The sequence below is a fragment of the Pelophylax lessonae genome (genome assembly GCF_965119305.1).
Source record: "Pelophylax lessonae genome assembly, chromosome: 2".
Lineage (NCBI taxonomy): Eukaryota > Metazoa > Chordata > Amphibia > Anura > Ranidae > Pelophylax > Pelophylax lessonae.
In genome coordinates, this window is record NC_138769.1 from 311,109,987 (window position 1) to 311,133,799 (window position 23,813).

At 40.0% G+C, this 23,813-nt stretch overlaps 1 protein-coding gene across 1 annotated transcript in view; it reads right to left on the reverse strand.

Annotated features, from left to right (window-relative positions):
* The window catches only part of GUCA1C (guanylate cyclase activator 1C), a gene marked incomplete at its 5' end in the record, with an annotated part of 199,750 nt that extends 177,813 nt beyond the window's left edge, over window positions 1-21,937 (reverse strand). Inside the window, 2 exons of the mRNA XM_082248047.1 lie at window positions 21,430-21,647; window positions 21,901-21,937. Coding sequence (XP_082104173.1) covers window positions 21,430-21,647; window positions 21,901-21,937 — 255 coding nt within the window. The remainder of the gene's footprint in view (window positions 1-21,429; window positions 21,648-21,900) is intronic.
* Window positions 21,938-23,813: the final 1,876 nt, after the last annotated feature.

Here is a 23,813-nt window from a genome sequence, read left to right on the forward strand (position 1 = left end):
AAAGATGAATGTAGCAATGTACGAAGACATCCTTGATGAAAACCTGCTCCAGAGCGCTCTGGACCTTAGACTGCAGTGAAGGTACATCTTTTAACCACTTTATGATCAGCCACCGCAGATTTCCTGCGGCAGTCTGGCTCGTACAAGGCAAAGTGCCGTACATGGCGCACGCCTGGGAGGAGCAAGGGGGCGTACATGTACGGCGCCGCTGGGGGTGCACTCCCACCCCCGCTCGTCAGCGGGGGAGCCAGTGCGGGTGTCAGGCGGCTCTGATGGCCACCGGCCTCCCGAGATCTCCCGCCGCTGACAGAGAAGGACAGACGGCTGATGTAAACACAGCCCTCCGTACTTCTCCCTGAAGTGATCACAGATGTCATGTGATCCTGCTATATAGGATCACATGTCTCTGTGATGACTTCACAAGCCATGCCCCCCCACAGTTATAATCACGCCCATAGGGTCACATTTAACCCCTTGATCACCAGTACTGTTAACCCCTTCCCTACCAGTGTCATTTTTACAGTAACAGTGCATATTTTTAGCACTGATTACTGTAGTAATGTCATTGGTACCCTCAAAAGTGTCAAAAATGTCAGATAAGGGACCGATCTGTCTGCCGCAATGTCACAATCCCACAAAAAAAATGCAGATCGCCGCCATTACTAGTAAAAAAACAAAACAATAAAAATGACATAAATCTTTCCCGTATTTAGTAAACGCAATAACTTTTGCGCAAACCAATCAAACTACAATTATTGCAATTTTTTCTACCAAAAATATGTAGCAGAAAACAAATTGGCCTAAAATGTTAAAAAAATTTTGATTATTACATTTTTTTTGAGAATATAAAAGAATGTGAAAAATATTGTTTTTTTTTTCAAAATTGTCGCTCTTTTTTTGTTTATAGGGCAAAAAATAAAAATCGCACAGGTGATCAAATACCACCAAAAGAAAGCTCTATTTGTGGGAAAAAAGGACATCAATTTAGTTTGGGTACAGCGTCGCACGACCACGCAATTGTCCATTAAAGTCACGCAGTGCCGAAACGCAAAATAAGGCCTGGTTATTGAGCAGCCAAATCCTCCGGTCTGAAAGTGGTTAACAGGTCAACGATCCTAAGCACACAACCAAGATAACAAAGGAGTGGCTACAGGACAACTCTGTGAATGTCCTTGAGTGGCCCAGCCAGAGCCCAGACTTTAACTCGATTGAACATCTCTGGAGAGATCTGAAAATGGCTGTGCACCGATGCTCCCCATCCAACCTGATGGAGCTTGAGAGGTCCAGCAAAGAAGAATGGGAGAAACTGCCCAAAATTAGTTGTGCCAAGCTTGTAGCATCATACTCAAAAACACTTGAGGCTGTAATTGGTGCCAAAGGTACTTTAACAAAGTATTGCACAAAGGCTGTGAATACTTTTGTACATGTGATTTTTTTCATTTTTTATTTTGAATAAATTTGCAAAGATTTCAAACTTTTACAACATAAACTTATTTTATGTTGTCATTATTGGGTCTTGTTTGTAGAATTTTGAGAAAAATAATGCATTTAATCCATTTTGGAATAAGGCTGTAACATAACAAAATGTGGAAAAAGTGAAGCGCTGTGATTACTTTCCGGATGCACTGTAAATATGCAGGGAGGCCTCATAGAAAGAGGGAAGAGCATGGGAGTTTTAAAATAGAGGCCTGCTTTAAAAATGGGCCAAATTAAAGAAGTAAAGATTGGAACATTTTTTTAATTTCTCCTGATGTAAATTCAGAAACTCTGATTAATACAAAAAAATCTAAGCAACTGAAATTGGCTCCCCTCTTCAGCAATATAGAGAATGTTTATGCTGCATATGCATTTTAGAAGCCAAATCTATTGCTGCCAAATGCTACAGCTTGTAATGAGGACCGATTGTACTAATTCTTTAGCGTAAACCCTTAGAGCTCAACATGGAAAAATTGACACTTCTATAATTGGGTTGTCTATAGGCCAAACAGGCATATTTCAGCTGCTTTGATGGGCTCCTTTAGATATTTCTACTCATCTCTATATGCTCTAAAATACAGTATGTCCATTCTACCCCCTCAATAGGCGTTAGCAGGCTTTTGAGTTTCCATCTTTGTCTAAAGATGATCCAATCTATCTGAGGATTTTTTTTTTACCGGTTATGCTCCTGTAACAAATGGCTAAATATTTATTGACTGTAAGTCTGATATTTCAACAGGTTTTCATCAGTTTCTGAAGGCACCTCTCTACCCCATGACTCCTTTACATCCCAATTGCATTCGTTCTAAATGTGGGAAAGGTTTTGATCTTTTTTAGAAGCTATTGTCCTGTCTTCCTACTCAATACAGGTGTAAAAAAAGTAGTTCACCATTTAGACATTGATTAGAGTGAGGCTCATAGTCAGTGCCACTCTTGGGCTTCATATCGCTACCTGCATCCCATTCAGATCTGTGATCACAGCATCAGCAGAGCACAATCTTCTAGCACCAGGTTTTTTTTGCAGGTCTATGCTATGTGACCATATGCCAATAGCTGATGCAGAAAATGTGTGTCACAATAAACCATGTCCTTTTGAAATATCCACCTTTCCCCATGTCTATAAACTTCTGCAGAACTCTGGCACCCTTATCCGATTCCTAACTTATTGTGCTTATCAAACCCTTAGGGGCTGGTTTGGATTTAAGGGGAAACTCCAAACAAAAAATCCCTACGTGCCCATTCTCTGAGCATGCAGCCTAGTTTGCCAGGAAAGGGAGTACATGCATGTGGTCCTCCCTCCTGAGCCATACCAGGCAACATCTCCTGAAAATGGGGGGTACCTTGTCCATATGTTGAGGACAAAAGCTTCTTACCCACAACCCTGGGTGAACCTCTGGGTGATTCTAAGATGGAAAAGGACCTGGGGGCCCTAGTTGACAATAGGCTTGGCAGTGGCATGCAATGCCAAGCCGCTGCAAGCAAAGCCAACAGAATGCTGGCATGTATAAAAAAGGGGATTCACTCCAGAAATAAAGAGATTATTCTCCCACTTTGCAAGTCTCTAGTCTGGCCACATCTTGAATATGCTGTCCAGTTCTGGGCACCGGTCTTCAGAAAGGATGTGCTGGAACTGGAGAGAGTCCAGAGAAGGGCAACAAAGATAATTAGGGGAATGGAGGAGATCAGCTATGAGGAAAGACTACAAGCACTGAACTTATTTCTCTGGAAAAGACGCTTGAGAGGGGATATGATATCAATGTACAAATACCGTACTGGTGACCATAGCATAAGGAACAAACTTTTCAGAGAAAGGAAATTCAATAAGACACGGGGGCACTCACTAAAACTAGAAGAAAAACGGTTTAACCTTAAACTACGTAAGGGGTTCTTTACTGTCAGAGCAGTAAGGATGTGGAATTCTCTTCCACAAGCAGTGGTATCAGGAGGAAGCATTGTTAGTTTAAAAAAAAACTATTAGATGGGCACCTTAAAGAACACAACATAAAGGGGTATACAATGTACGGTTAACAGCAAACACACACACACAGGCACACACACATTATGGGTTGAACTGGATGGACTGATGTCTTTTTTCAACCTCACTAACTATGTAACTCTGGCCCAATGGGTGGGCTAGAGGGTGGGGGGGGGGGCTTATTGGTATCTAAAAAGCCCCTTTAAAGAACCTTTACTCATTCACAAAAAATGTAAATACTAAAAAAATACAGTCTTTAACAAGTCCTTAAATTAAGAAAAAAAGGCCCACGATGTACATCCACCATCAATCACAGCATCCAGCGATGTAGATCTGTGCCAATCACAATGTCGGCACCTGTCAAGCTCCCAAAAGGAAAAACCTACTGCCTGCTGATACAATGTTACCCTGAGGACTGCTTACCCTCTTCTGACAGCTCCGGTGGATGACAGCTAATATATACAAAGGGGCTGGTTCTTCCAGGCTATGTCATTGACCATATTTGGTCAATGACGTCACTGTGGGGGGACCTAATACTTACAAAAGCCTTACCTTAAAACAAAGCCCTCACCGCTAACAGGGCCTCTATCTTCACCCTCACTTCCTTCTAGGTTTGCGGGCTTCGGGGTTTTGAACGGCCGATCCGCAACTATATGACTCCCTTGCATGGGCGCGGCACAGCACTCTGAATGGACACAATGCCCTCCCTTCAGAGTTCAGTGCGCATGCGCCTGTGATGTCACCAGCTGCAGAAGAAGTTAATATCTCCTAAACGGTGCACGTTTAGGAGATATTGATTTTACCTGCAGGTAAGCATAGTTATACGTTTCCCTGTAGGTAAAAATATCCAGGTTTTCTACAACTTTAATGGAGTTTTGCATTTTGAATATTTCACTTTAAGCTATACTATAATCATTGCTCCCAACTAAACCGAATGTTTTAAAAAAAAAAAGTTTTGCTTTGGTACATGTAGTGCCCAACCCCAATTTGTTTAACAATTTGCCATTTGTTTAACAATTCTTTTCCTATTAGCATAGAAAATTGTGTCCAGAACTGTTTTTTAACATTCGGCTCCCTTTGACTTCAATAGGATTTGGATTTGACATCCGAACTTTACCTATGTTTGCCAAACTCTGTTTGAACTGACCCCTGGTGTGTTTAGCGCATCACTACTAATGACTTTACGATACATTACTTAAAAACAGAGTCCATTAACACTACAATTCCACACAAATTTTCAAATGTCCCCAAAGACTGAGGGCCAGTTCACACCATAGAAACGCAGTCCGAATGCATTCCAGATGCTTTCCTGCTTGCAAGTTTTTTAAGTGTTTTTTTTTTCACATAAATGTTTTTATTGATGTTTCAAACAACATGCACAACACAGTATACAGAAGATTATGCAGCAAAGCAAACAAGGTACAAATCAAAGATCAATATCGCACAGTATTCAAGTATAAACAATCAAAAACAGGAGATTGACAGGTAGAGAGCCCAACCACAGACCCCAAACCTTGTCAAATTTCTGTGGACAACCCCTGCCCATGTAGGTGAGCTTATATAGTGGCAAGACAGAGTCAATCAAAGCCTTCCAACATGAGACTCGGGGAGGGTGAGCTGACTTCCACCCCAGCAGTATAGTTTTCCTAGCATAGAATAAAAGATAAAAATGCAAACAATTGCATATGAACCCGAGGGGAGACTGACTCACAGAGGCCCAGCAGTAACACCTTGGGGTCAAGGACCATGGAGGCAATCCCCATACCCCGAATCTCAGCCACTATCTCCTGCCAGAAGGACTGGACCGCAGGACAAGACCACACCATGTGAAGAAAGGTGCCAATCTGCCCGCAGTCCCTGGGGCACACATCCGAGCTGCCGGGATATATTCTGGCCACCCTCTGAGGAGTGTAGTATACTCTGTGGAAGAACTTGAGTTGGATAAAATTGTCCCTAGCCGAGTGTTTTTGATGCATTCCAGTGTGTTTTTGATGCGTTTTTTGGTGTGTTTTTGATGCAGTCCAGTGCATTTTTCCCTCCCTTTTTTCCTAATCGTAAATAAGGACATGTGTGTTCCAGTGCGTTTTTGGTGCATTCCTGTGCATTCCAGTGCGCTTTTTATGCGTTTTACAGCGTTCCAGTACAGTCCAGTGCAGGAAAAAAGCAGCACGTTCTACATTGGAACTGCAAGCACTGGTGTGAGCTATGCCATTGAAAACCATAAAACCTGCTATCCATGCGTTTTTGATGCAGAAAAAAACACACTGGACTGCATGTGGTGTGAACTGGCCCTTTTTTAGGCTAGGTTCACATCTATCCAGGTCCTGCGTGCCGTATTTGCTTGGGCACAGCAGCCCATTCATTTCAATGGCTTCTGTATCTTCGAGAAGCACAGGAAAAAAGTCTCTGACCTTTTTTCCAAAATGCACTCACAGGGCAGCTGCATGAAAATGCATGGTGCTGCAGCACCATGCAGCATGACACATCCGAAGATGAGCTGTGTTTTCAGATCCATGGGGGTTGTTTTAAGAATAATAGCACCCCCTGCGTTTGCTAAAGAGCAATGCATTTTTGGCTGCAGGTGCAGTAACATGTGCAATTTACACACCTTCCCGGAGTCACATAGTTTTGGTAAAAAAATCGCAATAAGCGCATTTTGATTGGTTTGCGCAAAAGTTGTCGCGTTTACTAACTACGGGAAAGATTTATGTAATTTTTATTGTTTTTTTTTACTAGTAATGGCGGTGATCTGCGATTTTTTGCGGGACTGCGACATTGCGCCAGGCAGATCGGACCTCTAACTGACATTTTTTACACTTTTGGAGGGACCAGTGACTAATACTAAAGTAATCAGTGCTCTAAATATGCACTGTTACTGTAATAATGACACTGGCAGGGAAGGGGCTAACCCTATGGGTGATCAAAGGGTTAAATGTACGCCTCATGCTTACTGACGTGTGTGGAGGGAGGGGTTTCTGTAACAAAGCCAGAGATTGCAGGTTCAGCTATGCTGAATACTGTGATCTCTCCCTGTCTGTCACTGAGAAGATCCGCCTGCTTTGTTTACATAAGCAGGCGGATCTTCTCACACTTTCCCCAACGATCGGGGAAGAGAGGCGGCAATCTCCTCCTCCAGCCTGACTCGCTCTATGTCTAAACACAGCGGGAGCGAGCCTCCGGCGGTGCGCACATACCGCCGAGACCACTAGGAGTCCAGCGACGTAGCTCTACGTCGCTGGACCCAGAGGAGCCGCACTGCCGCAGTAGGATTATTGTCGGCAGTTGGCAAATGGTTACATTTGTAATACATATAAATAAAGGTGAGTTATTTAATCAGTCTCGTTATTTATTAGACACACCTCATACTTTCATATTTCAAATAATAAATTATTGAGAAAAACTTTTCCTGCTGGAGGTTTTTGTGATATAATTAGCAGGTTAATATATTTTATCTTAAGTAAGTGTAAAATATGATAATAACAAAGTAAACACACTCTGTTCTGAAAACAAAAGCTTCTCAAATATCTTTCAGTGAAAACTTTTCCTCTCTGACAGATGGCATTCTTAAAATGCTTGTTTGTGCCAATCATCTTAAATGAGATCATGTAAATTAATAAAAATAGCATAATTTTTCAAGCAGGATTCTCATGTTTTCTTATCAGGTGATGTAGAATATGGTAAAGCAAGCTGTAGGATATGACTAATACAATTTTGAGAAAAACATTTTTGTAACACTACCATGCGGGTCTGATCAGTAAATAAAGAAAGCATTTGTTTGAGGTTATTGCCAACATTGAAGGTCACATCCATGACCTTAAGTGTTTAAAGCATTGTTTCTCGAACTTTGAGGTGCACCTTTCCTGTAAAGCTAACATGTTAGTTGCCTGTCTGTCTTGCTTCAATACCTGGAATAAATTACCCAGAATATACATGTCTGACTTTTCTTTGACATTCCTGGTTTGCATGCTTATTCCAGGTTAGAGACTCAGAATTTACTGAGGCCAGTCTATCACTATAACATCCAGGCAACTTTAGGAGGACATTGTCGTAGACAGGAGTCCATATTGGCTAAGAAGAAGGCTGACCAGGAATGAAAGGAAAAGGGGGAGATGGTTTCTATTCCCCCTTTTCCTCATGGGAGAGCGGCGGGAGAAGCGGTTTCAAGTTCCCTCTGGGGCTAGGGTGGTCAGGGTAGGGCTGGAGGTCACATGGCTCAGCAGGTGACATGTGACAGCTGAGGAAGTTCCAGAAACCCTTGGGGGGAATATATAAGGGGGTTCAGTCAGAGGGGGCTCAGTCGCCTCAGGAGGCACAGCTGTGGTGTTCCCCATCCCTCCCTACCCTTTTGTCGTGGCTGTTATTATGTGGTGGTGTCACCTTTGTTGTCTTTGCAAAGGGGCACGGCTTTCTTTCAGAGCATATATGATGAAAATAAGTAAGTGAATTTTATTTTATTTTGGAAGTTATTAAATTCCATTGAAAAAATATTTATACAACCTGAGTCATAGTATCTAGGTTGTTTTTAGTGTTTGATGATTTCATGTTCGTTTGAAGTTTATATTATGAATTTTGAAACCAATAATAAACTGCCGCGGCCATTTTTTTTCCAAACACATTGTCTGCTTGTTTATTTTAAATTAGTTACGTTTTTTGTTGAAGGAACCCCCGCCCGTTCTCCCATAGGTTGGTTGTAGCTGGGGCTGCATTGAGGCACGGATCGCAGAGGAGACAATGAGAGGTGTTGGTTCCCAGAGGGAGACCGTAAGTTTGAACCATAGAGTGGCAGATGATTGTCTGGTAACCAGATGAGACACAAGATACTCCTGGAGACATGGAGTGACAGTGGAGACTGTAATGACATGGGGTAATGTTGGATACTGGGAGGCAGGTTAGTCCAGGAACCCGCCTGCATGTTAAGCGCATGTGAGAATCCAAAAAAGCCACTGGTATTTGCAAGAGCACCCTGCAAGGGATGAACGGTTTTGCTACAGGATGGCTCCCAGGTTAAGGCCCTCTAACTCACCCAAACAGGCAGTAAATTAGCCAGACGCATTGGTAAACTAGTAGTGAATGGTCAGAGAGAGCACAGGGGTGCCTTGGTCCCTGGAAGCAAGGAAGTGCAAAAAGCGTGTAGAGCACTGATATGCTGGGAAAACAGGTGCAAGAGCTTGTGGGAAAAATAGGTTGCTGGGATCACAAGAACACATCAACGAGGGCCTCTGGGGACACTGAAGTGTTGGGATTATAGGAACACAGGAGTGAGAATCTCTCTGAGCACTTGAGTACTGGAGTCATAGGAATACATAATGACAAATTTACAGTTGCTCAGTGTCCTCTATCCTTGCCAGTCTCATCTGCTTGTTACTATGCCCAGTGGGAGATTGGGGAAACATGCTTCATATGTTCCCTGATCTCTTCCCAGCTGTCAATTACATGTTGAAGAAGGAGTATGGGGACTTTTTTCCCCCTTTCTTAGGCTGGGCATAGATAAGTCCCTTCTTTTAATTTAACCAACAGGTTGAAGGAAAAAACTGATTCGATTTCCCCATCCACACACTCCAGGCTGGGAATTCTCCTTGCTGGGTCCATAGCCTGCAGTGCTGATTGAGCAGAAATGTTGCAACAGGCTGGTTGAACAGAAGTTCATTGGTAGATTGACTTCCATTTAAGGACAGCAGTGATGGGCCAAACACCCCCTGGTTCGCACCAGAACTCCCGACCATGGAAAAAGTTTGGACGCGAACCCTATTAAAGTCTATAGGACAGAACTTGAAGAAAAAAAATCCCCATTTTGATGGCTTATATGCAAGCTATTGGCCATAAAAAAGGTATGGGGGACCACGTACTGCCATGGGAGACATGTATCAATGCAATTAAAAAAATAAAATATAGTTTTTAAAGGAGCAGTGATTTTATTGATGCTGGGTCAGTGATGTCATATGGGGCAGTGCCACCAGGTGACATCACCAGGTGGTCCCACCCCTTACCAATTTAAGAACTGTCAGATGGGGAAACAGGCATTTGGCGGTTAGCCTTTGTCATGGGTGGAGCTTTTTTTCTTTTTTCCGGGTCCAGTGGTGCGGCTGGGGCATTGCTTGTTTTTTTATTTTAAATAAAGGAATTGTCAAAAACTGTGTTTGTGTTTTTGTTTTTTTTTTTACATTTTTTTTGTGAATGAGTAGGGGTATAATATACCCCATACTCATTCACATGGGGGGGGGGCAGGATCTGGGGGGGCTTCCAGATTCCGATAAGCCCTCTGCCCCCAGGGTTGTGGGGAAGAGGCCCCTGTCCCCATCAACGTGGGGACAAGGTGCTTTGGGGTGAGGGGGGGAAGGGAGACACCATCATATTCATAACACAATCCACCCTACACATATGCACACTAAGACTCCTTCCCCTCCCCCCTCAACTTACTAAACCGATCCAACCATAAGCTAATAATCTAATAAGCCAGAAACAACAATACAAAAATCTACTCCACTAAGTCAACTAAGAAACACAGAATGTTGAATATGTTGGTATCTGTGATGGAATACGTGGATTGCATTTGCTAATTGGGGGTGGGTTGCATGTAGCCAGCTTGGAGGGGTGTAGTTAGTGTTTTCTGTGGTATGAGTTGGTCGGAGTTTGGTTTGTCTTTTTGCTTGTATGGCTGGTGTTGATTCTTAGTGTGATTGATACCAAGGTTGTTTGGTTATGTATAGATGGTTCTATTTGGATGTTTGGTATATATATGGATGCATTGGGTGTTTTTTAGGTATAGCAATTGGCCTAATAGATATTGGTATAGATATATAACTAGAGGCCCAATAGTACTACTTTATACTCATTATGTGAGTTATCTCTTTATTTTGGTTGCTTTGCAACAATTTTGGTCCACCTAAACCTTACACATATAGTCCAGTGTCCATCAGACCTTCCCTGGTATTTTACCAGGAGCCAGTTGGTCAATATATGACTGGGGATATACCATGTACGTCTGGAAAGTATGCCGTGGAAAGAATTGGTGAGCGTGGATATTTTGTCCTTATATGAATAGTCAATGTATATTTTAGGGAATTGAATTGTTGTGATGTATAATATGTATTCTTATCATATTTTAAATCTATAATAATGTAGATGCATAATAAAGCTCCCAGAAGAAGCGGAGAAGGTGTTCTGCAAAACGCTTTGGACCTTTATGTATCTACAGAAATCAACCCAAATGTGTAATAGTTGTAGATGTGCTGCCTTCAAGCTGCATACATGTTTTAATTTCTAAATTGTAGACATTTTTTCCATGTCTATACCAATAAAAATCTTTATTTTACATATGTACAGTACGTGTGCTCATCTCAGTGACAACACCACTTCCTATAAAGTCCCCATATGTGATAGGGGCATGGTTATCCCTTTCCTATCTATTTTCTTTACTGTCATGCTGTATTGTTTTTGCAAGGGATGATTACTTAAATTTTCAGGGACAGTGTAAAAACAAAAAAAATGTAATGAAAAAAAAATGTAAAGCGCCCCCCGTCCCCACGTGCTTGTGCACATTAGTGAACACATACGTTGGCCACACACACATATGCATGTTTGCACCACATGAGAGGTATCACCGCAAACATCTAAGCGAGAGTAATAATTGTAGCACTAGACGTCCTTTTTAAAGTGTCGCCTATGGAGAGTAGCTTGGCGCCATTCCATGAGCGCACACAATTTTAAAGCATGACATGTTATGTATCTATTTACTCGGTGTAACATCATTTTACATATTATACAAAAAATGGGGGTATATTATGTTTTGGTTTTTAATCCATTAAAGTGTGTTTTTTCCCAAAAAATTTAGTTTGAAAAACGCTGCGCAAAAACTGTGTGACATAAAAAAATTGCAATGACCACTGTTTTATTCTCTAGAGTCTCTGCTAAAAAAAAGAATATATATATATATATATATATATATATATATATAATGTTTGGGGGTTGGGGGTTCTAAGCAATTTTCTAGCTAAAAATGCTGATTTTTACAATGTAAGTGTCAGAAAAGGCTTGGTCTTCATGGTTTATGCTACAAGAGATCATATGATTGTATGAGTCCAGGAGAACATTTAATATTGAATATGGTATTGTATTACTTGGTAACATTCCTTTAATTCTTGACAGTTCTGTGTGTAATCCTTTGATGAATGTTTCTGCTAATTGCCAGTGGTAATGTTCTATCTAAAGTATCTTTTCAGACACTTACTGTAAATGAAGCAATTGTTGCTAAAAATAAGTAGCTTGCAGACAACAGGATAAAACCTGTACCTCGGATCCTCATTATTATGTAACACTGTAAATGAACTGATTAGTGGAAGCAGACAAAACAGGACAGTACTACTCCATTGGCAATCATAGCCAACAAGTACATAGATCCAGTAAAATGCATATAATACTGATCTTATCTATTGTAGATGTTTATATATAGTAGATCTGTTTGTATTTAGACAAAATCTACTTATAATCCTCTTGTAGTGGATAAGAAAACAACCCTCCAATACATCTGGTGAATATCCATTATGATATTGTACTGACAGTATGGATACAATGACCACACACATCCCTGTACTGTGTCCTTAACATGTACATCTATTGAACCAAAAGTTTGGTATGTACTTCTAGATCTTTTTTCTTTAACTATACAGTATATATGAGAAATCTTTAAAAGATTGTTCTATGTGACCATTACATGTTCACATCAAACTACATTTGACACACTTACAGTATCTGAATTCTTCCAGCATGTGTTATCAATTAAAATTTAGGATGCAATGCCTCTCTATGTTTCTTCGTTTTTACCTCCACAGGTTACAGATTGACATTTTTGTGTCCCATTTTACTGAAAAATGTAACATATTACTTTAACCACTTCTGGACCAGAAGGATTTGCCCCCATAATGACCAGGCCATTTTTTGCGATTCGGCATTGCGTTACTTTAACTGAAAATTGCGCGGTCGTGCAACACTGTACCAAAATAAAATTGATATCATTTTTTTCTCACAAATAGAGCTTTACTTTGGTGGTATTTAATTGCCTCTGCAAATTTTATTTTTTGCGCTATAAACAAAATAGAGCAATAATGCTTAAAAAAAAAAAAAAAAAAAAAAAAAATTTTCACATTCTGCTATATAACATTCCCAAAAGAAATGTAAAAATCAAAATTTGTCATCCTTTTAGGCCAATTTGTATTCTGCAAAATATTTTTGGTAAAGAAAAAAATCACAATAAGCGTATTTTGATTGGTTTGCGCAAAAGTTATAGCGTCTACAAACTAGGGGAAAGATTTATATCATTTTTATTTATTTATTACTAATTGCTTACTAATTAAAATTACTAATTAAAATTACTAATTAAAATTGCGCGGTCATGCAACACTGTACCAAAATAAAATTGATATCATTTTTTTCTCACAAATAGAGCTTTACTTTGGTGGTATTTAATTGCCTCTGCAAATTTTATTTTTTGCGCTATAAACAAAATAGAGCAATAATGCTTAAAAAAAAAAAAAAAAAAAAAAAAATTTTTCACATTCTGCTATATAACATTCCCAAAAGAAATGTAAAAATCAAAATTTGTCATCCTTTTAGGCCAATTTGTATTCTGCAAAATATTTTTGGTAAAGAAAAAAATCACAATAAGCGTATTTTGATTGGTTTGCGCAAAAGTTATAGCGTCTACAAACTAGGGGAAAGATTTATATCATTTTTATTTATTTATTACTAGTAATGGCGGTGATCTGCAATTTTTAGCAGGACTGCGACATTGTGGTGGGCAGATTGGATCCCTAACTGACATTTTTAACACTTTTGGGGGGACCAGAGACACTACTACAGTAATCAGTGCTAAAAATATGCACTTTTACTGTACTAATGACACTGGCAGGTAAGGGGTTAACCTAATGGGTGATCAAAGGGTTAAATGTGAGCCTAGGTGAGTGTTTACTAACTGTGGGGGGGGAGGGGCTTGTGAAATGACCTTAGCGACCTGTGTTCCTATATAGAAGGATCACAGTCGCTTTGTGATCATTTCAGAGAGAAGAACGGTCAGCTGTGTTTACAACAGCTGACCGTCCTTCTCTCTCAGCGGGGAACGATCGCGGGTGCCCGGCGGCAATCACGGCCACCGATCCTGTGTATCAGCATCCCGGCTGCCTAGTGGAGGCGAGAACGCACCACTGGCTGCGCTCTCGCCTTCCAGCACCAATCGTGCGACCAACGTAAGGCTACGCCAGATCGAGCAGGAGGTCAGCCTGCCTCAGTAAATGTGCGTCAGACGGTCCGTAAGCTGTTAAAATGGTTCTAAACCCTTACATATACCCAGTGAAGTGACAACACATGGACAAGTTCATATCGGTGAGTGATTCATAAAGGTGCCTGTGCTTCTCTGTTGATCTCACTCACTGCTCTGCCGTGTGGCACCCTATCTATGACCAAGCGCTAAGTGAGTGTGAATGGCTTCAGTTGGCCTCCTTCCCCCACAGCTGTGTGTTGCTTCTTATGTTTGTAAAGTGACAATAAAGTTTACGAGGAGTGCAGCCATCTGGAATACTTTTATTATCTCTTCAGTGAAGTGACTAGTCTCAGGTGATACCCAGAGAGGAAACAAATCCTTCTACATAAGTTGTTCCTGACTATCTGCAGCCCTCTCTTCTCTACAGCCAAAAGTGCACTCAAAGTGCAAAACCTAGACAGCTTGTCTGAGGTTTCAGAAAACAGGGGTCAGGGAGCTGAAGTTATTTAGCCGATCTCAGTGAGGAGAGCTCTGAGAACTGATTGGAGGTAAGGGACACCCCCATCCCCCTTCACATATCACACAGGAGAATAGCTGAGGCTGTCAATCACAGACTTGTGCTAAAGTTTCCTCCCCTCTCAACCTTTTATCTATCTGAGTCGGGAAAACTTGTCAGAAGTGACTCATGCTATTAGCAGAGGAAGGAAGCAGCAGAGAAAACACACTATAAAGGGATATGCTTTTTTAATGTTTCATGTCAGAGGTTTACCACCACTTTAAAATTGTTTTTTAAAACTAAATATTCTCTTTGTTTAGCTAGTCAATTGTACAATATGCGTTTTTTGTTAAGCTTAGCATTTCTCATTATAACAGCTGAAGCAAGAATAGTAATTTTACACATTTATAAATTTTATAATGTTCTGCCATGTTTCCACCTGTAGTGCTTTTTAGCATTTGCCTGTTACCAATATTCCTTATTGCCATATGTATTCATATTTATTTTATCCAGCCAGCAGTTATACACTGCTGTTTCAATATCCCTCTTGCAAAATTGGAAACCATGGATTTATATATAATGCATTGTTACTACAAACAGCCATGCATAAAACATTGGTTTTATTTCTCTAGTAATAGAGTGGTAGAGCGTACAGTCTTTTAGATTTTAAGCTTTAACAGGTCCCTCCTAAAGCTCTTGTCTTGAATTGTATTGTATCTGTGCCATCTCCATTTATACTGTAACGTGCTGGGCAAACTGCTGGTACCATATAAAATGTGTATAATAATACAGCAAAAGACAAATCCTGACTATTTTTGAGTCCATATAATTCAAACTGAAGGCAAGAAACAAAGTTACAGAGATAACAAACTTAGGAGCAGAGCTAACATTAGAGCCATGACTGGGAGGGGGGGCCGCATAGGGAGGGGGATTAGTGAGGGACAACCGTCTCTTTCTCATCAGATAAAAGCTGGCAGCAGGGAGAGGGGGAGAGACCAGCTGCTGCAGGAAGAGTTCTGCAATTGTGGTCCATCACTAAACCCCCTCCCTGTGTGGGCCCCCCTGTGTGCTCAGCCCCTCTACAAGAGGACTGGTGGCCCCCCCATCAGCGGCCCTGCGTATGGATGGAGGAATCTGTTAGATCTTTTTCATTCAGCCTGCCAGCTGAATACAAAAATCTGTGTGCGTACGGCCAGCCTTAGCTTTTGAAGGAAAAGTGTAGTTAAATTCAGCTGCCTATATCTCTGCATTTTCTTGTTTTGACATGCTATCAAATACTGGGTTGGAATTGCCCAGATCTACAACATTCATAGCAGGCATCTACCTACATTTGATTCAATGCTTTACAAACAACCAAATGGTCATTATTGTTTGTTTATACAAACTAATTCTTCTGGCTCTTTTTGATTTTTACAAGAAAAATGTTGTGTATTTAAGTATTTGGTAATATGTCTTTATCTTGGCTAATAGTATATTATTCAGAGCAATAATATAGCACTTAGCTATAGCTCTTAACCACTTGCCGACCGCCCGCCGCAGTTGTACGGCGGCAGTCTGGCGCTCACAGGCAAAGTGCCGTACATGTACGGCACTAGCCTGGGAGGAGCTAGGGGGCGATCGGTCACCGGCCACTCGCGATCTCCCTCTGCAGTGAGAGAAGGACAGACGGCTGATGTAAACACAGCCGTCTGTAATTCTCACTAAAGTAATCACAGAGGCTATGCGATCCTGCTATGTATATTTATGGCACTGATTACTGTAGTAATGTAGTAATGTGACTGGTACTCCCAAAAGTTTTAAAAAATGTCAGTCATGGGTCCGATCTGTCTGCCGCAATGTCACAGTCCTGCAAAAAAAATCACAGATCGCCGACATTACTAGTTAAAAAAAACAACAATAAAAATGACATAAATCATTCCCGTAGTTAGAAAATGCAATAACTTTTGCACAAACCAATCAAAGTACGCTTATTGCGATTTTTTTTACCAAAAATATGTAGCAGAAAACAAATTGGCCCAAAATGTTAAAAAATTTTACATTTTTTTTTTTGAGAATTGCATATAAAAACATTTGAAACATATTGTTATTTTTTTCAAAATTGCCGCGCTTTTTTGTTTATAGAGAAAAAAATAAAAATCGCACAGGTGATCAAATACCACCAAAAGAAATCTCTGTTTGTGGGAAAAAAAGGACGTAATTTTCGTTTGGGTACAGCGTCGTACGACCGCGCAATTGTCCGTTAAAATCACGCAGTGCCGAATCGCAAAATAGGGTCTGGTCTTTGAGCAGCCAAATCTTCCGGGGCTAAAGTGGTTAATGGAGTTTCCTATATGTACCATTTCTACATAAGTACTATTTCTCCAAATACTAAAAGCATCCCTGCATGCCGTGGTACTGTTATTATGGATTTACACAGTAAAGTTAACCATACGTAGATTCATTGAAAATTGGCCAGTTCAACAAGGACCAGCTGAATTTTGATCCATCTATGGCCATTGCTGATCGAGAGAAGTCGATCCGATGATCGACTTCTCTCAAACAGGAATGTTGCAAAATACTCTTTTGATCAGCGTTGCTGCCAATCGGCTGCAGTGCTGTTAAGTGTATTCTTACAGTGGAGGAGTCCACAATGTCAGAGGAATATAGCATAACAGGTCAGATTCATCTATCCACCACAAATGTGTGGATGGGGGAATCTGTCTGCTGGCAGCTGATCAAAAAAACATTTAATCTATGAGCAGCTATAAATTGAAGTTGTGTTAGCCTTGTTTTTTTGTTTTTTTTTTTGTAGAGTAGGTAAATCATTACTCTGTAGAGTAAGTAAATCATTAGTAAGACCTCATCTGGAATATGCAGTTCAGTTTTGGGCACCAGTTCTCAAAAAGGATATCAGGGAACTGGAGAAAGTGCAGAGAAGGGCAACCAAACTGATAAGAGGCATGGAGAAGCTCAGCTATGAGGAAAGATTAGAGGAACTGAATTTATTCTCTTTTGAGAAGAGGAGATTAACCACTTGCTACTCGCCCGCTGTCAAATGACGGCGGAGCGGTGCAGCTATTGTTCTGGGACGCCGTCATATGACGGTGCACCAGAACAGCCTCTCGAACAACGATCGTGGCCGCGCTGTGTTGCTAGGACATAGCGTGACCCCGATCTTGGTAAAGAGTCAATGACATGACTCTTTACCCACGTGATCAGCTGTGTCCAATCACAGCCAGTCACATGTATATGAGGAAGTGCCGTTATTCGGCTCTCCTCGCCTCACACTGTCAGAGTGTGAGGTGAGGAGAGCCGATCAGTGGCTCCTACTCATAGGGAAGACAAGTACAAGTAATCAGGGCACTGATCATTAGTGCCCTGATTACACAAAATGTAAATAAAGCGCCAATTACTGCCCACCATCAGTGTCCACAGTGCCCACAATCAGTGCCCACAATCAGTGCCCATAGTGCTGCCAGTTAGTGCCTGCTCATCTAGGCACTGATGGGCACTGACTGGCAGCACTATGGACACTGTGGGCACTGATGGTGCTGCCCATCAGTGTCACCCATCAGAGCTCCTCAGTGCCACCCATCAGTGCCATCCGTCAGTGTCCATCAGTGCCATCCGTCAGTACCCATCAGTGCCACCTGTCAGTGCCGCCTCTCAGTGCCCATCAGTGCCGCCTCTGTGCCCATCAGTGCCACCTCTCAGTGCCCATCAGTGCTGCCTATCAGTGCTCATCAGTGCCACCTATCAGTGCTTATCAGTGCCGCCTATCAGTGCCACCTATCAGTGCCCATCAGTGTGGCATATTAGTACCTCCTCATCAGTGCCACCTCATCAGTGCCCATAAGTGCCACCTCATCAGTGCCCATAAGTGCCACCTCATCAGTGCCCAGCAGTGCAGCCTATCAGTGCCCATCAGTGCAGCCTATCAGTGCCCATCAGTGCCGCCTCATCAGCGCACATCAGTGAAGGAGAAAAATTATTTATTTTAAAAAAATTTACTTTTTTTTTTCAAAATTTTCTGTCTTTTTTCTATTTTTTATAAGAAATAAAAAAACTAGAGGTGATTAAATACCAAAAAAAGAAAGCTCTATTTCTGTGAAAAAAAATGATAAACATTTCATATGGGTACAGTGTAGCATGACCACGCAATTGTCATTCAAAGTGTGACAGCGCTGAAAGCTGAAAATCGGCCTGGGCAGGAAGGGGGGTAAAACTGCACTGTAGGCAAGTGATTAAGGGGGGATGTGATCAACATGTGTAAATACATATGGGTTCCATATAGTGAACTTAGTGTTGAGTTATTCCCTTTGAGGTCAACACAGAGGACAAGGGGGCACTCTTTACGTCTAGAGGAAAACAGATTTCGTCTCCAAATATGGAAAGGTTTCTTCACCGTAAGAGCTGTGAAAATGTGGAATAGACTCCCTCCAAAGGTAGTTCTGGCTAGCTCACTAGATTGCTTTTAAAAAGGCCTGGATTCTTTCCTGGGTGTATTTAATATAAATGGGTACTAATATTTATAGGTAAAGTTGATGCAGGGAATTTCCGATTGCCTCTTAGGAGATCAGGAAATAATTTTTTCCTCCTGCTGTAGCAAATTGGATCATGCTTTGCTGGGGTTTTTCGCCTTCCTCTAGATCAACTGCGGGTATAGGATTGTGTATATAGGATTGTATGGTTGGGTTTTCATTAATTTTTTTTTTTGGTTGAGCCAGGTGGACTTGTGTCCTTTTTCAACCTGACTAACTATGTAAGAGTAGCCTATGCATCTGAAATGTAGACAACAGCTTTCATCCTAATCTAAATCAGAGGTTCTCAACCATCTTTCTGGCCTGGGGCTGCTGATTTATGAGTATTACACCTCACTCCATTATAACTAATACCCTGGCGGTTCTTACAATTCTCTGCAGCCCAGATTTATTTTAGCAAGCTTCAAGTTAGCCACCTCTGTTCTGAATTGAGCAAAAGCATTACTCTTTTTGATTTTGACTTTTTAAACAAAGTATGTCTTGTTGTTTGAGAAGGGGAGAACCTTGACTGTTAAGAGGAAGGCATGGGATGCAGTAACTACCACAATTCTATGTTAGGTACTGCACACTAAAGTTAAATATTTTAAATTGCTAATATGCTAGTTTGAACCTTTTCTTCAAAAAAAAAAAAAAAAACGCTATAGGAAATTGTGGATTACTGTTCATATTGGCTGCAACAAAGTAGCAAAGTACCTATGGTATGTGCCTTTATAAATACATCTATCAATATGTATTAACTTACAGTTGATTATTACTTTGGCTAAAACTAGCATTTCAGTCAAGTCCTTACAACCTCCTTTAAATATAGAGTAGGGGCCTATCAGATTGTATATTTATTGAATAGAATGTTTAGGTAGACACTTACAATAAATGGAAAGTACGCTTGCTTGGTAGATGTAAAGAACAATATACACAGATTTTACAATTGTATAAAAATGTATATGGCTCCTGGTAACTCCATGTTTGGACGTTAACAGTTACAAATTGTTGATATCATTCCTGGTTTATTTTATAGTAACTGACCATTAGCTGGTACTACATAAACTTTGCTCAGGTTTAGACCTGCATGTAGCCGCCATAGGGTGATGGGATGATTAGTGGCTTCGAAATACCTTTTTCTCTTATAAGGCCTCCGGCCTGGGGGGTCCCCTCCCTGCGCTGGTTCCCAATAGGGGTGCGCGGACGGGTCTCGCCTTGGGGGTGGCCGAACTTTCTCCTTTGTTTAGCCTAAAGGTTGGGTATCCCTTGCTAGATATTCCCACTGTGCCCCATTTACCTGTTACAATGGGGTTATACTGTGATTTGCAAGGTACTGGTTATTGATTCTTTTACAATTCTTGTAGATACAAATGTTATTCAGACAATGTGTTTTTCTGTAATGTTGTTATCTCAATAAAAAATTATTGAAATGTAAAATGTATATGGCTAGCTTATGGCACATAAGAAAAGCTAATAACAGCCCAACTTTAGCTAAAAAAATATTTTTTTCGTTTTGAACATAGCAAGGGGCATTAAGGATGATGAATTCTCGACAGTTTGGTTTCTGGCCAGTAATAAGAACAATTAAGTACTGTCTGTGATCATTTTTTTATTTGCACTAACACCGAAATTTTTAGAACAATCTTTCTGGGTGTACTCTAAGTCCAAGCAATACTAAAGCACAGTTTTAGAAGAATCTTAGGTAGGACAATCTCTGAGGAAAAAAAGGCACAAACATACACAGCAATAGTAATTAAACTTGGGTAGTTAGTGAGTTAAGGCAGTAAGAGGGCTATTGATTGAGAGGGGGGAGTAGTACTCAATTGTTCTTGTTGGAATTGCACTAATATGGCTGCAATCACCTCAAGCATCATGGAAGGCCAGCGATAAAAATTTTGAAGACAGTTACTTTTTTTGAAGTCTATCAAAAACTAGGAAAAATGTTTTGGTGATATTTGGGCTTTAGGAAGAAAGCAATATGAACATTTTGAAAAGATTAATGTTTTTTTTTTTTTTTAGGGAATATAGAGCTATATATTATGCAAAAAAGGAATAAAATGATTATAGACAGAATTACATATATGTTCTACGGTAAGTCAAGCTACATGTAAAAGTATCCTGCAAGCAAGTACACCGCAAGTGCACATATGGTCCTTACAATGTCAAAATAGCACATTTTTAAAATACCATCCTAAAATGTAACTATTAGTGTAGTAAAACATTAAGATGTTGATAATTAAAATGTGTCAACACTCCCCCATCCACCCATTTATATTTATGATTATAATTTATCTTCAATATTTATATTTGTACATATAACTAAATACAATATCATTCATATGCATGTGTTTAGCTTTTAGAGGTGATTTTCTTTTTCCTTCATTATATTAGATTAATTTGATTTTGCAAACATTGTGATGATGTAGTCATCCATTCTGTTGCCTGGTTTCTCTTAAAATACAGTATGCGAAGAGACTTTTTTTAACTTATATAAGAATTGAAAACTTCAGTCATACAAGTAACTTGAAGATATAGAATCTGTTCTGAAATACTACAGGTTGGACTGACCTTGCCAGCTCATCGATTTCATCCTCTAAACATTTGATGCAAATATCTCAAGACAATAAAAACAGTTTACATGACTGTAATTCATATAGGCTAAAACATTTACTTAAGTATTGTTCCTTTAATTATTTTTGTATCTTGACTGCTCCTTGAAAAAACAACATACCTTGTTCATATCAAAGGTGGAAAATACTTGTTCAATGTATTTGGTTGCTTCTGGGTTCATTCCATGCAGACCAAGTAATCCTTTAAACTCATGCAGACTCAGCTGTCCAGATGGACACTCTTTCATGAATTTTCTGTACCAATGATGTATCTCCAAAGCATTAATATCATCTGAAGCTGATGCAGCTGTACCCATATTGCTTATGCTATGGGCTTTTGCTTTTTAAATTCCATTCCATGCTGTAGATTCATCCACTTGTCCCAGAGTTTCCCAAAACACTGCACATAGTACAGTAAAGATCTTTGTTAAACCTCTTAAAGCTCGTTACTGAGAGAGACTACAAGTGTAAAAATAGAAACCTGGACAGATTAAGTGTTTTATCAAATGACTGGTTACTCAGGAGTGTTAACATTTCATTTGTCTTTGTAAATTTAAGGTGCACAAATAGTTGTATATGTACAGTATACCTACAATGTTCTAAAGGGTGGATACTTTTTAAATTGCACATGGTATCCAAATGGTTAGGTTTGCGTTGTTAAACCAAATTAACTCAGAGCTGTACTAGATTTCTTGTTTGAATATATATCCACCAGTCCATGAATATAATTATTTTCCATAATGGATTTTCATATCCATTCTTTTTTAGGCCATTGGTGTTTATGTGGTCAATGAGGACTGCTTAAAACAATTTTTCTTTTATTTGTGACTTTTCATGACATCAGTAGTAGATCTGAACTCTGCCAGATCACCTTTGAAGTTTACCCTGCCAATGCCAAATGGTGCAACCAGAGCAAAAAAGAAAAGACGTGGTAGTAAAATATTTATTTTTGCAAATTGTCTTTCGAATTCAAATTTAATTTAAAGCTTACAGTTTTTTTGTTCATTTAGATATACTGTACAGTAGGACACATGATTTTTAAACCCAATAACTAATGTTCATATATTAATAGGTGCACTCCAAATATGTCAGAGATGACTAAAGTCCATCAATAGGTAGTAGAGATAAGTATTTTGATCTGTCAGGTTCAACATTCAATCACGATCAGACAAATCCACTCAAGCTGTGCTAAGGTTGGCTGTTTACATGATGGTTTGCGCCAAAGATTCTTTAACTTTTGGACCAATTCTGCAAGCCTCACCTGTTTTTTTTGTATTGGGTTCTACAACTAACCAGCATGAGTTTTGCCATAAGATACAATTTCCTTATAAAGGTTTTCAGCACCTAAATAGACCACTGATCTACACAAATGCTTCTCATTTTAACAAACTGCTTGCTTTTTTGTGTATCCTCATCACCCTTCTCAGTCAGCCTACTGGAGTAGCTTTGACTAGAGCCTAAAGGTGATGAGAAAAGCCTATTGCTTCTCTTTTATTATCTAAAGCTGGTCATAGATGGACAGAATTTTGAAGGAAAATTCTTAGGAAAAGTCTTAGGAAAATTCATAGGAAAATTCTCAAAATATTCTCAGAACGTTCTGAGAACATTTGAATGTTGTTCAAAAGATTTGGTTTGCTCTGCCATTTGATTTAGGAAAGAAATTGACTTTACCAAATGAAATCCACATACACAAATGTGTTCATTTGAGAAACATTTTCTATGCTGCTCCCTCGAATTTTCTTGTCACTGTCGAAATCAAAAGTAGATTTGACCCACTAATGGTTAGAGAAATGATCAAACTTTCTTAGAACATTCTTTTCCTAGGAATCTTCATTCGAATATCTATCCATCTATGACCAGCTTAACTTAAAACGTGTGTAATGTTTTTGATTTTTTTTTTACTATATCATTGTGGGGGGAAGGGGGGGGGATTTACTAAAGGCTAATAGATAGTGCAAGTGCAGTTGCGCTCATTTTTCCCAGAGCTTAGTGAATTTGATGAAACTTAATTTTGTAAAGAATACCCAATCAGGTGGTAGGAAAAAAAACAGGATTTTTGTTTGTACATGATCAGATAATGGAAATCAGCAGAGCTTTACAAATATAACTCCGCTCTAAAGATAATAAGTGCAACTGCACTTCCAAAATGCACAGTATATTTAACTTTAGTAAATATACCTGTAGCGCTCTAGCGTTTGTTTAGAGAGTTGGATTTGCAGCTGCAGAATCTCCACTCAGTAGTCATGTAGAGATGTGTTGAATCACCATGTCCAACTCTCCAGACTCATCATTGTGGCCAGCCTGCTTCAGCATACAATATACAAACACTCAATAAGATGTTCCTGGAGTGATAGGTTGTATATGATAGTATAGAGGTGATGTGCTGAAAGGACAGGCGTGAGTTGTGATAGCAATGATGAGTACTCAATAGTAATGTTCAGGAGAGTAGTAGATGATGGTAGATAGGTTAGCAATCATGTGCAATAACAGGTGGTAGGGGACAGCA